The 17,770-nt window shown below is 45.2% G+C and overlaps 1 protein-coding gene across 4 annotated transcripts in view; it reads left to right on the top strand.

The window, feature by feature from the left end:
• LOC115478872 (schwannomin-interacting protein 1) overlaps positions 1 to 17,770 on the top strand; it is a 694,349-nt gene that overhangs the window by 511,079 nt on the left and 165,500 nt on the right. Inside the window, exon 1 of one of the 4 annotated variants that reach the window (XM_030216509.1) lies at positions 12,503 to 12,523. The exons of the other annotated variants lie outside the window; for them this stretch is intronic. Coding sequence (XP_030072369.1) covers positions 12,518 to 12,523 — 6 coding nt within the window. The 5' untranslated portion in view covers positions 12,503 to 12,517. Of the gene's footprint in view, positions 1 to 12,502; positions 12,524 to 17,770 lie in introns of those variants that run through there. 4 annotated transcript variants of the gene reach the window in all.

Below are 17,770 nucleotides of genomic sequence, written 5' to 3' on the forward strand. Positions count from 1 at the left end.
GTGACATTGTTCCCTTCGTTCTCACTGAGCTACATTACAATGACATTTCCACCTTCAACCATGCTTGATGAAAATTGCTGATCTACAAAGCTTTATTTTCTTGTCCTCTGCCTTCAAGAGAAGATTAATCTTAAAAGAAAATATTTATCCATTTCTGAATAAATTACAAAGAACAGAGGATCTATGCCAAATTCTCACTCCTGATTCCAGACAAGGTGCAGCTGCTCTTGTGAGGAGAAAATTATTAATTAGCACAAGAAGAACAAAGTCCCTAGTGACATACTGCACAGTGAAAGCTTCTTTGGAAAAAAAAACAAAACAAAAACCATAGTGATATAGAAACAAGCAGATAGATGGATGATGGAAAACCTCAAGGCTGTCTATTGGGTACTCGAGAACAGAGAATATCTGCTGTAATACAATAGAAATCAAACAAAATAAAAACATGGAAAAGAAAATAAGATGATACCTTTTTTATTGGACATAACTTAATACATTTCTTGATTAGCTTTCGAAGGTTGCCCTTCTTCGTCAGATCGGAAATAAGCAAATGTGCTAGCTGACAGTGTATATAAGTGAAAACATTCAAGCATTACTATGACAGTAAAATAGATACCATTGGAGATTCTACATGGAATGTTGCTACTATTGGAGATTCTACATGGAATGTTGCTATTCCACTAGCAACATTCCATGTAGAAGCCTGCGCGGCCACATTGGTGATCTACAAGGGCCGACTTCTACATGGAATGTTGCTAGTGGAATAGCAACATTCCATGTAGAATCTATAGAAATCAAACAAAATAAAACATGGAAAAGAAAATAAGATGATACCTTTTTTATTGGACATAACTTAATACATTTCTTGATTAGCTTTCGAAGGTTGCCCTTCTTCGTCAGATCGGAAATAAGCAAATGTGCTAGCTGACAGTGTATATAAGTGAAAACATTCAAGCATTACTATGACAGTCTGACAGGGTGGGAGGATGGGGGTGGGTCGGAGGTATGCATGGGGACATCAAAGCATATCATTGATATTCTAACAGGATGGGTGTGGATAGGTGAGGGGTGGGGTGATCAACAGAGACATACAGCTTTATGGTTTATAGTGGGCTAGGAACCCCAGATCCTTGTTAATACAACAAAGTCTACATTCTTATCAGACACAGAAATAAAGGTTTCCAGACAATATATACATATCAACACACAGGGGTGGACTGAGGGTGGTCTGTGCCCCCCACCCAGCCGCTGCCTGACACCCCCCCTGTTGCCCCCTGCTGCCGCAGCCGATGCCCCCACTGTCCCGGTCCTACCTGAGGGGTCCTGGTGGTCTGGTGCCCTCTGCGAGGGGGGGGGGGCATGTTCTTTTCTGCCCACTGTGCTGCCGCTATTCCCCTGCCTGCCGGTGCCACCGTGTTTTCAAAATGGCAGCCGAGACTTCCTTCGGTAGTCTCGCAGGTCTCGACTGTCTTGCGAGACTTCCGCAGGGAGTCCCGGCTGCCTTTTTTAAAATACGGTGGTGCCGAGTGGAGGGGAATAGCAGCAGCCCAGCGGGCCGGGCAGGAAATAGCATGTCGTCCCCCTTCCCCTCCCCCCCCCCCCCCCCCGCTGATGCCAATAGATCACCAGCAGCGCGCCAGGCATCCAGGCAGAGCCTCTGGGCCCTCGGGCACTGCCCAGTTGCCTGAATGGTCAATCCACCCCTATAAACATATAAACTGCTTTAGTTGAGCATTTCTTTAAATATTCTATCGGGGGGGGGGGGGGGACATGCTTTTCTAGGCAGAAGTGTCTGGAGGCATTCCTTTATTTTTCTGTGTTGCTACAGAGGTGTCTAGAGGTGTTTGTAATCTTCGATGATTCTGTCCAACAGATTAATATCTCGTAGGTGGGTTTTTGCTCTTGTGTGCTTCCTAATCAAGGCCAATTGATGCCAATAAATTGGTTGATAGCAGTCAATTGTTGACGCTGATTGGCTTGTTAAGCTGCACACTCTGAATCATACGCGCAACTTCAGTCGCCGTTAACATAGGCAGGCTGCAGACACTCACGCTCCTGACTCTCACACGTAAGGCACACAGTGACTGAGCAGAATGCAAGTTTCTGGGAGTAAAATCTACACCTCTTCCCTGGGCTCTTAAGTTAACGGAGTTGGAAAATCAAGTTGAAATATACAAGGAAAAACAATGAAAAACAAATAAGAACGGAGTGACGAAGGGATCTGTATACCGGAGAAAGCACTACCACAAACCTCACGGGCTCATGAGTAGGCACCAGCCGGCTGGAGAAGATTGAACATATTCAGTTAAGTGCATTGTTTCATGGGACGGAAGGAAAATGTGGATAGATATGAGCAATAGAAAATGAAGGTATTGGGATAAGGGGACTCCGTTTATACATTATGGTTAGGATACTTTCATGGATGTGAGAGTATGTGTTGATTCAGGTCAGCCAATGCAAATAAAGAAGTTTTTACTGATAAAGTATAAGTAGAAGAATTGAATATTAATTAAAACCATGACCTATGATAAGAAATAACCCCACAGAATCCCTGGTATCCTTTATATAAAGGTTCTGTTTCACCAATCGGTGTTAGACCAGGGGTGGAGGTATTGAGGTCAGTTTGATTTATAAATAAATTATAGCATTGGCAGGTCCGGGTCACTACATACGATAATCCTTGGGAATAGGTTGTTATAGAATATAGTATACTACTTACAATGTAAGTGCTCACGCCTAAAGTGAGGCGTGCAAATATGGACTTACACTAGTATTATAATAGCGGCAATTGTGAGCACAATTACCAATGCAGAATTTGCACTTAGTACATTCCATCCTGATGCCCAACTTTAGGAACCCTTTTGAGAATTACCCCCAGGTATGGAACAGCATATTTTTCCAACAATCATCTGAAAATAAAACATTTGGGGGCCCCTTTTACTATGCTGCGTAGGCTCCTACGCGCACCCAGGCATGCCAAATTGGAGTTACCGCCTGGTTACTGCGTGGCCCTTGTGATCATTTCAATTTGGGTACGCGTCTGAAAAATATATTTTCTGGCCCGTGTAATGGATGCGCGCCAAGTGGCATCTTACACGCATAGGTCATTACCGCCCAAATTCTTTACCGCTTGGTCTATGGCTGGCAGTAATGGTCTCAGACCCAAAATGGACGCATGGCAATTTTGATTTTGAAGCACATCCATTTTCAGGAAAAAAAAAAAAGTGGCCTGTTTTCAAATGCACTGAAAAATGGTTCTGCGCATGCCTAAAATCCATGCCTACACTACCACAAGCCATTTTTCAGCGCGCCTTTGTAAAAGACTCCTTGGTTTGGATTAAGGGGACTCTCTCAGCATCCGTAATCTTTATTTTCCTCTAGATTGGGAAGAGACTTGCTGACCTGAACATGTATACCCTGGAGGAAAGGAGAAACAGGGGTGATATGATACAGATGTTCAAATATTTGAAAGGTATTAATCCGCAAATGAACCTGTTCCGGAGACGGGAAGATGGTAGAACTAGAGGACATGAAATGAGGTTGAAGGGGGCAGACTCAAGAAAAATGTCAGGAAGTATTGTTTCACGGAGAGAGTGGTGGATACTTGGAATGCCCTCCCGCGGAAGGTGGTGGAGATGAAAACAGTAACGGAATTCAAAAATGTGTGGGATAAACATAAAGGAATCCTGTTCAGAAGGAGTGGATCCTCAGAAGCTTAGCGGAGATTGGGTGGCAGCACCAGTGGTTGGGAGGCGGGGCTAGTGGTTAGGAGGCGGAGCTAGTACTGGGCAGACTTCTACGATCTGTGCCCTGAAAATGGTAGATACAAATCAAGGTCAGGTATACATATAAAGTAGCGCATATGAGTTTATCTTGTAGGGCAGACTGGATGGACCGTACAGGTCTTTTTCTGCCGTCACCTACTATGTTACTGTGTTATATGTTATCCTAATCCTTTCTGGTGTAGAAAGCTATTTGCACACCTTGTGAACTGCACCATATAAATCCTAATGAAACAAATTTGTGTTGGCACAGTAATAGGGCATATTGGCTCATGTGAACATATTATATTTATCTGTTTGAATGTCTTCCAGCTTTGGAAGAAAGAGTGGTGCACGCAGGAATGATATGTCCTACCTATAAATACAGATATTTCTCGCTGCTGGTGACACTCCAGCTGTCAGCATTAAATGGAAGCTGTTCCCGGTGGATTAAAAAGCTGTTCAACATTTTGCTGTCATTAGTTATTAAAATGGTTTTGAACAACTGGGAAAATGGAAAATAAATGGATTAGCAGAGGTGGTGGAGTACATATCTACCCTGTTTCCCCGAAAGTAAGACATCCCCCGAAAATAAGACCTAGTAGAGGTTTTCCTGAATTGGTAGATATAAGGCCTCCCCCGAAAGTAAGACCTAGCAAATTTTTGTTTGAAAGCAGGGCCGCCGAGAGCCGGACAAGGCCGCCCCCGGGCCGGGCCCCCCCCCCACCCCTCCACTCACCCTCCGTCGCTCCCGGAACTAACCTTAAACGCCTCCTTTCACCTTCGCAGCAAGCAGCAGCAGGGCAGACCTCTCCTTCCATGCCACGCCCGCGGACACGGAAGGAAGGAGTGGCCTGCCCTGCTGCTGCTTGCTGCGAAGGTGAAAGGAGGTGTTTAAGGTTAGTTCCGGGAGCGACGGAGGGCGGGCGGGCCAACCCCGATGTTTCCCCGAAAAATAAGACAGCCCCTGAAAATAAGACCTAGTAGAGGTTTTCCTGAATTGGTAGATATAAGGCCTCCCCCGAAAGTAAGACCTAGCAAATTTTTGTTTGAAGCAGGGCCGCCGAGAGCCGGACAAGGCCGCCCCCGGGCCGGGCCCCCCCCCCTCCACCCACCCTCCGTCGCTCCCGGAACTAACCTTAAACGCCTCCTTTCACCTTCGCAGCAAGCAGCAGCAGGGCAGACCTCTCCTTCCGTGCCCCGCCCTCGAGGACGTTACGTCAGGCGAGGGCGGGACACGGAAGGAAGGAGTGGCCTGCCCTGCTGCTGCTTGCTGCGAAGGTGAAAGGAGGCGTTTAAGGTTAGTTCCGGGAGCGACGGAGGGCGGGCGGGCCAACCCCGATGTTTCCCCGAAAAATAAGACAGCCCCTGAAAATAAGCCCCTGAAAATAAGACCTAGCGCATTTTTGGGGGCAAAAATTAATATAAGACAGTGTCTTATTTTAGGGGAAACACGGTAGTACATTGAAAACTGAAACCATTGTAGCTGGAAGAACTCAAAGAATCAAACAATTTCATGAAAAATGGCACCCAACTGATTCTCATTTTAGGTTTGTTTCTGTAGGCTCTCATCAGTATGTAAACATGATATAGCATTAGAAATTAGATTAATGGCATCCTACGTTCTTCTTCATAAAGCTTTAAAAACATATTCAAAAGTTTTAACGTTTGATTGATCAGATTGTAGGAGCCGGTTCTGTGGGTGCTTGAGCACCCCCAATATTGAGAAAATTCCTTTTATATATCCAGGGAGGGGTTATTACCACTGGGTTTTTCACCCCCAATAATTTTGAAAACTTGGCTCCCATGGGTCAGATTATTTAAATGTTTGTTTGTTTTACTGTTTTCTAATTCTCAACTAAATAAAGCTGATTTTGTATCTGTAATATGACCAGAATCCACATGGAACCGGGTAGAATATAAATACAGTAATACCTCGATTTTCATTGACTTCGGTTATCGTCGGTTTGAGTTTTCATCAATTTTTTTCGCGAAAAATTTGTCTCAGATTTCGTCGGCGTGCCCACATGACCTCGCTGCTAATTTTGCGAAAACGCGTTCTGCTCAGTGTGGCGTTCTTTCTCATTGTGTGAGCATCACCCCGCGCATCTAGCCAAACAATTCCGTTGCTTTCCAGTGTTTTTATTCATATGGAAATAATTGCCTCGGTTTTCATCGGTTTCGGATTTCAACGATTGTTTTCGGACGGATTATCAACGAAAGCCGAGATATCACTGTACATGGAATAGAATAGAATAGATATTATGTATATTATTGCTTTTATAAATATTTTTAAAAAACTCATAATAAACAAGTTGTAAAGTGCACCCTTACATCTCCCAGTGGACAGACAGGCAATCCAGACCCCTCTTCACTGAGGGACCCTCTGATCCTTGGTGGCTAGTGAGCCAAAATGGCTCCCCTCTTGTCCTTCCCTACCCAATAAAGGGCATAGAAGTATGAATCTCGCTACTTAATGCAGTTAGTCTGAGGACAGTTCCCAGCTCCAGCTCTGGATCCCAACTCACCCCAGTGGGTTGATGGTGTGATTGGGAGCAGGAACAATCCCCTCTTGCTCCTGCCCTAGCATCTGTCTCTTCAAAATGGCACCATTCAACACATTCCTTTTGCATGGGATCCTAACCCCTAATGGTAGTACAGGAAGACTACCACTAAGGGTCATGGACACCATTTTGAACCCAGCAGGGGCAGGAGCGACTAGGAAATACTCCTGCCCCATGATCCCTCAACTACCAATGATTACTTAACGTGGGCAAGGGGGAAAGGATTGGGGTGGTGAGGGAGGGTTAGGGAGTATCTTCACTGGGTCTTTGCTGGGGGGGGGGGGAACCCCCAGACCACATGTCTTTTTGACAGTACCAACTCCTTTAAAAGAGGCTCCCCAGGAGTATTAGGCTGCATTTTAATGACTCAGTGCTCCCAGGGAGGTATTATTTAATTTACATAATAATGGGGTGTCTGCCTGCATTTGGATGTTTTGCATGCTTCACATCTCATTAATACGTAGCCTGTGGTATCTTAAACTAATATGGGTTACAGTGAAATAATGCATATTTTTGCCATTTAACTTGCATTAAGAGGCAAAAATTGTGTACTGTTCCCTTAGTGCACATTATTAACTACCCCTTGACATATTAATGCATGTTACATCAACTAACAAATGTGCATCCCTGGTAAATAGGTCCCATAATGTTCTTGTCTTGCTGTTGTTGATACTGAGTGGGCTTAAATCACATCTTTATTTGCTTTACTGGAGCAGAGGCAGTGGAGGGTCATCGCAACATAGAAAATGACAGCAGAGAAAGACTTTTCCACACAAAATACAGAGTTCTAGAATCCCTTCCTGTCTGATCCTCTGTCATTGTCCCATGCCTTCTTTAATTCAAATACCGTCCTCATCTCCACCACCTCCACTAGAGTCCTTTTCGTATACAAATATTCATAAAGCCGTAGGAATGCCAGATGTACAGTAGATGAAAAGTTAATGCTGTACATTGTTCTTTAAAGCATCTAACCGATATTCAGGCTTGTGATTTGTTTGAAAGATTTATATTATGAGAACCCAAAAGTTACAGCTGATAAAATATTTTTAGTTTTGTTCAAGGTTAGTGATGTACACTCTTACCACGTAATTCTATAAAGCTGTGCGCAAAATTTGACGCAGTGCACAAAGCTGTGCCAGTTATGCACATAGGACTAGATTCTATAAATGGTGCTGAAAAAAATTGAAATGGAAAAATTGCGCAGTTAGTACTATTCTGTAACTCATGCCTATCAGTCGCAGTTTAATGAATAGGCAGGCGTAGCACCTATACCCGCAGGCCATTTTTCAGCGTGCCTTTGTAAAAGGGCCTTCTAAGGGCTGCAGATGAGTGCCAATTAGTGTCAAGTAACCCCAATTATGGCCAGTTATTGGTTGTTAACCCCAATTAGCAGCTAATTTGACAATTACATTAACCCCTGGATTCTCTATATAGTGGCTAAAGTTGCATGTGCAAATTTTTCAGTGTGGCTAAATTGTGTGCACACCTTAATTGTTTAACAAGCCAATCGGTGCTGATAATTGGCCAATCATGAGCAATTATCAGCACTAATTGGCACTAATTAGAATTTACACGTGCAACTTTCTAAGCGTATTCTGTAAAGTGGTGCACGTAAATTCTTATGTGTGGATCTCAAAAGGGGGCATGGCCATGGGAGGGGCATGGGCAGGTCATGGGCATTTCTAGAAATTACACACACTGTTATAGAATACGCTCAATCTGCTCCTAAGTTAGACGCGGGCATTTACACCAGGGTTTTACTTAGCAAAAATGGCCACGACCTGCCCATGCCGCTCTCATGGCCGTGCCCTCTTTTGAGATCCACACATTAGAATTTATGTGCACCGCTTTACAGAATACGCTTAGAAAGCTGCACGTGTAAATTCTAATTAGTGCTGATAATTGCTCGTGATTGGCCAATTAAGTTGTGCACACAATTTAGCCACACTGAAAAATTTGCACATGCAACTTTAGCCACTATATATAGAATCCAGGGGTTAATGTAATTGTCAAATTAGCTGCTAATTGGGGTTAACAACCACTAATTGGCCATAATTGGTGTTACTTGACACTAATTGGCACTCATTTGCAGCCCTTAGGAGGCACGCTGAAAAATGGCCTGCGGTAGTGTAGACGCGTGTTTTGGGTGCATGCAGAATCATTTTTCAGCGCACCTGTAAAAAATGCCTTTTTAAAATTGTTGCCAAAAATGGACATGCGGCAAAATGAAAATTGCTGTGCATCCATTTTGGGTCTGAGATCTTACCGCCAGCCATTGACCTAGTGGTAAGGTCTCACGCAGTAACTGGGCAGTAATGGTCTACGCACATAGAATGCCGATTACTACCCAACTAACGCCCGGGCGCCAGAAAATAAAAATATTTTCCGGTGCACATAGCGGATGCACGTCAAAAATGAAATTACCATAAGGGCCATGTGGTAACTCAAAATTGACGTGCATTGGGCGCGGTGCATACGTGGCTTTAAAAACGGGCCCCTTAGTAATGTGCAAAATCCATAGTATGTAACTGCAAGGAGGTGTGAACCTGGCAGGGACATGGGTGGGTCAGAGCATGCCTAGCACTTACGCACAAGGGTTGTAGAATACTATTGGCTACGCGCCTAATTCACAGCGGTCAGACATGAGCATTTACAACAGCCATTGAGCTAGAGCTAATGTTAGGTGCATAACTGCAGACTTACAGTAGTATACCATAATGGCAATTACATATTTAATTGCCCATATAGAATTTGCATATAGTGATCATCATCCCGGTGCCCAACCAGGCAGCCTATAGAGAATTACCCCCCTTAACGTGAAGGTTCATTCTTGTCCCTTCCTGCACAAGGATTTAGGAGTACTAAAACAGTATTACCTGAACCCGCTGTCAATTTCAAAATACTGAATGGTGTGGTATATATTAATACCATTTCATTATCAGTTTCAATTGTATAATATATAACACATCCTCTGGGGCTGGAAAACACCACCCTGATTGTGCAAGAAATTTCACAAACACTCAAAAGGTGTTGTTTTAATTTAAACTTGCTATAAAACCAGCTAGAGTTACTGTCACAGTTTCAAGCGCCCGAAATAACTAGACCTGCTAATTCCAGGTTAGGTTTCCCTGAAATTTGGGAAGGGGGAAGAGTTTGGCCCAGCAGTATTTTCCTGCTCTTCTGGGCTTCCAGCTTAATCAAACTTGCCCTTTACGGGAACATGGTCCTTCAAAGCTTAGGCTTTTCCTCATTTTAATTTCCTTCTGTGTTTAGCCTAGTCATTGCAGCCACAGACCCTGGCGGGGGGGGGGGGGGGGGGGGGGGAGGGGGTCACAGATTATGCTTTCTTTGGAATTCGGTATGCGTATGCCAGGGGCGTAGCCAGACAACAGATTTTGGGTGGGCCTAAGCAAGAAGTGGGTGGGCACCAAGTGTTCTCCCCCCCTCCCCCACTACGACCAGAAAAATATCTCAGCTGGCGGGAAAACGCTTCTTTCCACCTTGGCAGTCTGCAGCAGGCTTGCACTGAAAACTGAGCACGTGCAGGTGCTGGTATCGTGGAGAGTAGCGTTTTCATTACCATCAGGGGGGAGTCTTCTTCTGGCAGAGCTTGGGATTCCTACCAGCTACCGCTAAACATGTGCTACTGTTGGGTGGGCCTGAGCCCTAAGTGGGTGGGCCCTGGCCCACCCAGGCCCACCTGTGGCTACGCCACTGTAGCCCTGAGTCTGCTGAATGCATGTTGTCCTCTGTGACTGCTCAGACCCTTCTTCCCTTTTTAGGTTCTGTGAATGGAGTCTCCACAGCAACCTTATCTCCAGCCAGGCCTGTGTTTTAGAAACATAGTAAGCATAGTAAATGGCGGCAGATAAAGCCCTGAATGGTCCGTCCAGTCTGCCCAACTGTCACACTCATTATTAATTCATGATTAAATCAACAATGCACGTGAGGCAAAATACTTGATCATGGTCTTTCTTTGGCATTTCTGGGACATGGACCAGAGAAGTTCGCCCGAACCTGTTGAACTTTGTGCTTTCTCTACCAATGAAGAAATTCATGTGAAGAGGAGAGTCGATTCGGATCAGAGTTGTTAAGGTTGAGCACAACCAAAAATAAGTTCTGTATGTGCTCATATTAAACAAACGTTTCCCAGTCTCCAGACATTTCTTCATGTTCATGTTACCTATGCGTTCGCTGTATGTGCATTCCCCAGGTACAAAATAAGTACTTGTATATAATATATAAACCACTTTGAATATAAACACAGAAATGCGGTATATCAAATCCCATCCCCTTTCCCTTTCCTTTTTACCAGCCCAACAGTGTACCTTTCTGTAGAGTTATCACTGATTGAACTTGAAAGAAAACCCAACGATTGACTCTCGATTATTATACCAGGAAGTCCAAGAATCTAACTCATTCCCACAAAGTTTACTAGACCTGAGGGTAGCAACATTTTTGGAGTGGCAAAGTTCTGATGGCTGCAAAATATTGCACCATATCGGGGACACAGCACTCCGTTGCCTGCCTATTAGACAGTAGAGTTGTACATTCCATTGAGTTTCACAGTCCTGCCTGGAAGGTACTTGATGATATCTGCCAGCCACTGCCTCTGTAGCTTTCAGTGTCCAGCGGAGGCTGTGACATAAGGGCCAAGCTGCAGAGTAGGCTATCATATGTTTCTGCCTCGGGCTGGCCGCTACCAATAGGAAGTGGAGTGATGGAGGCTTCAACATTGAGAGTGCTTAAGTATGGGAAAAAAAATGTAAATCTGCCCCAGGCCACAACTAAGCCAAAAGAGAGCAAGGAGAGTTCTGGAACAGAGCCAGTGTGTGAGATACCTTGAGGGTCTTGGTGGAAACGAAGGTGTAGAGTCACTCACTGAAGTTCTGCCTCACTGACCTCACTCAGCTTTGCCTAGGACCCCAATAATTGATCTATTTGACACCCCCCCCCCTATCTACTCTCACCCCAAAACCAGCCCTACTCTAGAATCAAAGTCCAATCTCATGCTTGGCGGTACATAGCGCTATCACTGAACTGTACGTTGCAAGTTTATTGTAATCATAACTGGTAAAAGGATCTTTCTGCACGGCTTGCTTTTAAAGCGTTTCTGCACCAGAATATTAACATTGCTCAAAGTATTATGTGTCTAAAATCTTTTTAAAAAACAACTATATTTCAGAAAGCGCAAGTCTGAGAAAGGGTCACGCTGGAGTAATTTAAGTAATTAGTTGGCACACTATCAGACATTCATGTTTTGTGTCAAACCCAGCACAGCCCCAGAGTTGCTCGGGAGTAAACCAAGCATAAAATAGAATGGAGCTTAATATCAAATACTGATTGGCAGTGCAGCGTGTTCTCTTTAATTGCAATTTGAAATGATTTACACACATTAAGGAACCTCACTGGCACTGTGCCAGCTGGCGTGGACCCCGCACAAAAAACGGGGTTTGTTAGCCAGAAAAGGATGAATTGGCCAGTCAGATCTGCCAATTAGGCCTTTAATGTCACATAACCCCCCTCTGTGGACAATACGGTCCATGATCAACACTTACGGTAGGTCTCAAGTGTATAGAACAAAACTGGATTCTTTCAGAACTGTGTTCTAAAAGCCACTGTCCCGAGAAAATATTGCTGCACTAAATATTACCAGAAAAGCAATTACAAAAGAATTGAGCTCAGCACTGATAAGGCTAAATGAGATTATGAAGTGCTAAAGTGAAACCCCATTCATTGTTTAACACAATTACATTCTTAAGTGAAAGGCCTATAATTTGAAATGCTCATTTGTATAGAAGATTCCTCCCCTCCTCTCCCCACTCCAACAAAAAAAGAAATTTAAATAAATAAAATAGTACATGGAACTGAATTCACAGCCTATAATTTAAGGACAAACACAATAATTAGTCAGTTTAGTGCACAGCAATAAATACTGCGTAGACCCTATTCAGTTAGGGATTCATTCAGACAAAAAAAAAGGCTATTAATTTTGTCATACATTAACTTGTTCGTCTGGAGCCTGAATCGTTTTCTTTTCCTAGCACATAACACCTGAAGCAAGAGGAATTACTCACCAGAAAAGGTCAAAATGGCCAATGTGATTAGTCAGTTCATCATTTTTCCAGCATGTGAGTTTCTTCTGTGGAATGGACGTGCACAGAGCGAGAACGCTAAAGCAAGTCTGAAGCCATGACGGTATTTATTTGGCAGGATTCCATGCCTTTTCTTCTCTCCCTCTCTCTGCGGTCCGCAGTTCCCTGCAGAGTACCGCAGTGTAGAAAAATACTTAGAGCTAGATTTGGTAAATGGTGCCTTAAAAAAATCAGTGCAAAAAGTACCCGCTTAAGCGGTATTCTAGTAGCCGCGCCTACAGTTTATAGAATAAAATGCTTAAGCGGAGAGGTTGTGCGTAAATTTAGGCGCCTCCATTTACAATAACAAAAACATCATGCAAATGCATGCACCTAAATTATACGCACAGAGCATGCACATTCTGTAATTACATGCATAGTTCAAAACCTCATCCCCGTTCTGCTCCAAAACCCCCATGACCCTCCCATTTCTGCACCCCCCTCCTTTTTTGGACCGCACGCAAATTTTAGGCATGGGTCCCATGCCTAAATTTATGTGCATTAGGCCCAATTAAATCTAATTGGTGCCAATAATTTTGTGTTAAAAAAAGCCAATTAGCACTAATTGGTTCATTAATCTATTAAACTGTACGCACAAATCGGGAATGTGCCTTAATTTGCACACACAATTTTTAGTGACTTTTATAGAATCAGGGGGTTAATGTATTTACCTTGCATTTTATCTGCCTTTATTATTCTAGGGGCCATTTTACTAAGACGCATAGGCGCCTATGCGTGTATAACGTGCATCAAATTAGAACTACTGCCAGATTACCACGTGCCCCAGGCGGTAATTCTAATTTTGATGCACATCCAAAACGCGCGGCAGTAAATAATTTCTATTTTCTACCAATGGCACTAACCGGGCGATATTTGGCAGAGTATGCGCACTGACGATTACTGCTCGGTTAACACATGAAACCTTGCCACTAAGCCAATGAGAGGCAGTAAGGTCTCAGGCCCATAATGGGCGCGCGCTGATTTTTATTTTGCCGCACGTCCATTTTCAGCAAAAAAAAGACCTTTTTTGCAGGCGCCCTGAAAAATGGACCTGCGAGCATCCAATACAGATGCCTACACCAGCGCAGGCCATTTTTCGGCACACCTTAGTAAAAGGGCCCCCTAGTTTGGTATTCTGCATTCTAATATGTGTGTCTTAAGACATCAGCACCAGTTGGACAGACTGGATGGGCCAATTGGTCTTGGCCTGCTATCTTCTATTGTGCTCCCCTGGAGTAAGGGTAAGTAATGCACAGACTATGAGGCGGGATTTATTCTTAGGCAGTTAAGGGGACAATTCTGTAAACCAGGGGTGTAGCCAGACAACAGATTTTGGGTGGGCCTAGGCAGCAAGTGGGTGGGCACCAAGTGTTCTCCCCCGTCCCAACCACCACCAAAAAAAATACCTCAGTTGGCGGGGAAATGCTTCTTTACACCTTGGCAGTCTGCAGCAGGCATGTACTGAAAACAGAGCATGCGTAGGTGCCAGTGTCGTGGAGAGTAGTGTTTTCGTTACCATCAGGGGGAAGTCGTCAGCTGGCCGAGCTTGGGATCCCCACCAGCTACCACTAAATGTGTGCTACTGTTGGGTGGGCCTGAGCCCTAAATGGGTGGGCCCCGGCCCACCCAGGCCCACCTGTGGCTATGCCATTGCTGTAAACCAGATACTAACATTTATTCATGCATTACATGTGTAAATGTTTAGAATACTAGTGCATAACTACGTGTGTATATGCACCTAGGTACACTCTTACACACTGCAAATACCTACTTAAATTACATAGCACACATTTGTAAGGGGCGGAGCATGGGCAGGACATAGGCAGGGCTCCCAGAATACTGTAAATTACATGGGTATCTGCTGCATTTAGGCATTCACACTTATAAGAGCTCAATGGATGGCGTAATTTCTCATGCCTAAATAGTAAGAATTATTTGTTATTTCGTAAAGCTTTGAAAAACTTATTTGTTATTAGATTGAGGGAGTCTTAATTTATTTCTTTTTAAAAAAATTTTTTTACATTTCAATATGTTTTTTGATTTGTAAATTCCTAACATTTTGTGTGTCTCTTTTTTTTATTGATTGTAACTCGCCTTGAATCTAATACTGGCGAGAGCAGTGGCAATCCTAGGTCGGCTGCTACCCGGGGCAGATTGCCGCTGCGCACCCCCCCCCCCCCCCGGGTGCAGCAGCGTCCGTCCCCCCAGGGTGCAGCATGACACCCCCCCCCTGCGCAATGACACCCCCTCCCTGGCGCATCAAGCCCCCCCCCCCCCGGGTGCATTCTTGGCTGCTGGAGGGTGCAGAGAGCAGCCGTACGCCTGTTGGCTCCACTGGCTCCCTGCTCCCTCTGCCCCGGAACAGGAAGTAACCTGTTCCGGAGCAGAGGGAGCAGGGAAGCAGCGGAGCCAACAGGCGCGCGGCTGCTCTCTGCACTCTCCAGCAGTGTGCACCCGAGGCGGACCACCCCCATCGCCCCGCCCTTGCTAAGCCACTGGGCGATAGATAAATCCTTCATAACAAAACAGAACGTAGCATAACATAGCGTAACATTTTAGGCAGCACAAAGCACCAATTCTATAATGGCTTAAGGGCACACCTAAGCTGTTACAGAATACTAGCACAAAGCCACATCAGCACGCCAAATAGTAGGCACACCCACTTACAACAGGTCAATGGCTGGCATAAGCGGCTGCACCTAAGCACACAATGCAACATGTGCAACTGAGGTATGCATGGCGCTAGGTAATATGCCCATGACATGCCCATGCTCCAGGCACATGTATATCCCTGACAGTTGCACACTAAGGGGCCCTTTTACTCAGGGGCGTAGCTATGTGGGGCCACGGGGGCCTGGGCCCCGACGATCCTCTCGACCCCCCCCCCCTCCTGCCATCAACTCGCCGTTGCCGACCGCTACCTTTGCTGGGGAGGGGACCACAACCCCTGCCAGCCGAGGTCCTCACAGAAACAGAATGAAGCCCTGCAGATCGTACAACGTGCAGGACGTCAGACTCAGAAACAGAACGAAGGAAGAAGAGGACCTCGGCTGGCGGGGGTTGGGGTCCCCCGCAAGCAAAAATAGACGACGGCGGCGGCGGGAGGGGGGGTCCAGAGGGTCATCGGCAGGGGGGGGGTCAAAGTTGGTGGTGCCGGCGGGGAGGTCAGCAATGGCGGGGGTGGCGGCAATGACGGGGGGGGGGTCGGCGGTGCCGGGGGGGGCTAAAATGTGCCCCCTCACCTCAGGCTCTGGACCCCCCCCCTCCCGCCGAAGTCTGGCTACGCCCCTGCTTTTACTAAGTTCTGATAGGCACTACCGAGTGGCAAAGAGCACTGCCATGGGACACGGCACTAATGCATGGCATCCTGCATTAGTGTGCCCATCAGTGTGCGCTAATCCTGTGCCGGAAAATATTTTTTATTTTTCAGCGAGGGAGGCATGACTATGGGCGGAGAGTAGGCGTGCCCTGCACTAATTGGGTAGCATGGGCACATTGCCGTGTGCTGCCCGATTACCACGGGGTTAGCATGGGAGCCCTTAGTGCCAACAATAGGTGTTAGGATGGACTCCCGTGGTAATTGCCACACACTAATTGGGAAAGTAGCACATGGCCGGCAATTAAAGAAAACTATGGAAATGAAGTCATTTTACTGCCATGCTAAAAGTGTCTGCAACAGGTAGAAAACCCACACGCTAACACCAGCCACTTTTTAGCATGACTTGGTAAAAAAGCCCTTAAATGATTTAGGGAAAGACAAGTTAAGAAGTGGAAAACCATGATGACAGGAAATTGCCTGAGCAGGGAAAGGGCATTGGTAGACTTTTCTTTTACTTAGATGGCGTCTTAGCTTTCTTATTATAAAGCCTATGTGGAAGATTATTAAGGCAGGATGAGGTTGGTCTCCCGCCACCCCCCCCCCCCCCCCCTCCGTAGAAATTGAAATGCAGATGGAAGATTGCTGGGAGAGGGGCTTGTAGTCTGTTATGTGATTTTAAGGTTATCTCATTTGTTGTTTGGAAATTTATGGTAGAAATATCCAGCTTTGTTACAGTGCAGGAATATTAAATCTAGGCCTTACCTAAGGCTTGAATCCTGAGCGGGTGCTCATCCTTTATAGAATTGCGCTTAATGCCAATTTTTTCCATGCTGAATTCTGAGCAACATTTATAGAATTCCCCCCTATATATGTATAAGAAGGGAATGGGACTTGATATACTGCCTTTTTGTGTTTTTTTCCAACTACATTCAAAGCACTTTATATAGGGGTCCTTTTACTAAGGTGTGCTGAAAAATGGCTTGCAGTAGTGTAGGCGCAGCTGATCAATTTTTCAGCACACCTGTAAAAAAGGACTTTTTAAAATTTTTGCCGAAAATGGACGTGCGGCAAAATCAAAATTGCCACACGTCCATTTTGCGTCTGCGACCTTACCGCCAGCCATTGACTTAGCGGTAAAGTCTCACATGGTAACTGGGTGGTAATGACCTACACATGTCAAATGCCACTTGGCGTGCATCCGATATGCGCATCCGTTATTTTTCAGCCGCGCATATTGGCCACGCACCAAAAATGAAATTACTGCAATAGCCACGTGGTAGCCGGGTGCTAACTCCATGTTGGCGCATGTTGGCCCGCTTACTCAACTTAGTTAAAGGGCCTCTTAGTACATGCAGGTACTTATTTCTACCTGGGACAATGGAGGGTTAAGTGATTTGTCCAGAGTCACAAGGAGTTGTAGAGGGAATTGAATGCAGTTCTCCAGGATCAAAGGCTGCTGTACTAACCACTAGGCTGCTCCTCCACTCAGAAGCCATTGTAATATTGCTGCATTTTGTCATCTGCTATTGAATTGTTACTCTAATCTTCATATTATGTGTGATTTAATGATAAATTCTCCTGACAAAACCAAACATCTGCTGCAGTAGTGGCCATCATGCTCCGTGGAGGAGTGGCCTAGTGATTAGAGCACTGGTCTTGCAATCCAGAGGTGGCCAGTTCCAATCCCGCTGCTGCGCCTTCTGATCTTGGGCAAGTCACTTAACCCTCCATTGCCTCAGGTACAAACTTAGATTGTGAGCCCTCCTGGGACAGAGAAATATCCAGAGTACCTGAATGTAACTCACCTTGAGCTACTACTGAAAAAGGTGTGAGCAAAATCTAAATAAATAAAGATTCTAGAATTCTAAAGAATAACACAAGATTCCATGCAAGTGTAGCAACATTCCATGTAGAACCCCAAAGAGTAACAAGATTCTTTGGGGGGGTGGAGGGGGGAGATTCTTTGGGGTGGATGAGTGGCCTAGTGGTTAG

The sequence above is a fragment of the Microcaecilia unicolor genome, chromosome 10 (genome assembly GCF_901765095.1).
Source record: "Microcaecilia unicolor chromosome 10, aMicUni1.1, whole genome shotgun sequence".
Lineage (NCBI taxonomy): Eukaryota > Metazoa > Chordata > Amphibia > Gymnophiona > Siphonopidae > Microcaecilia > Microcaecilia unicolor.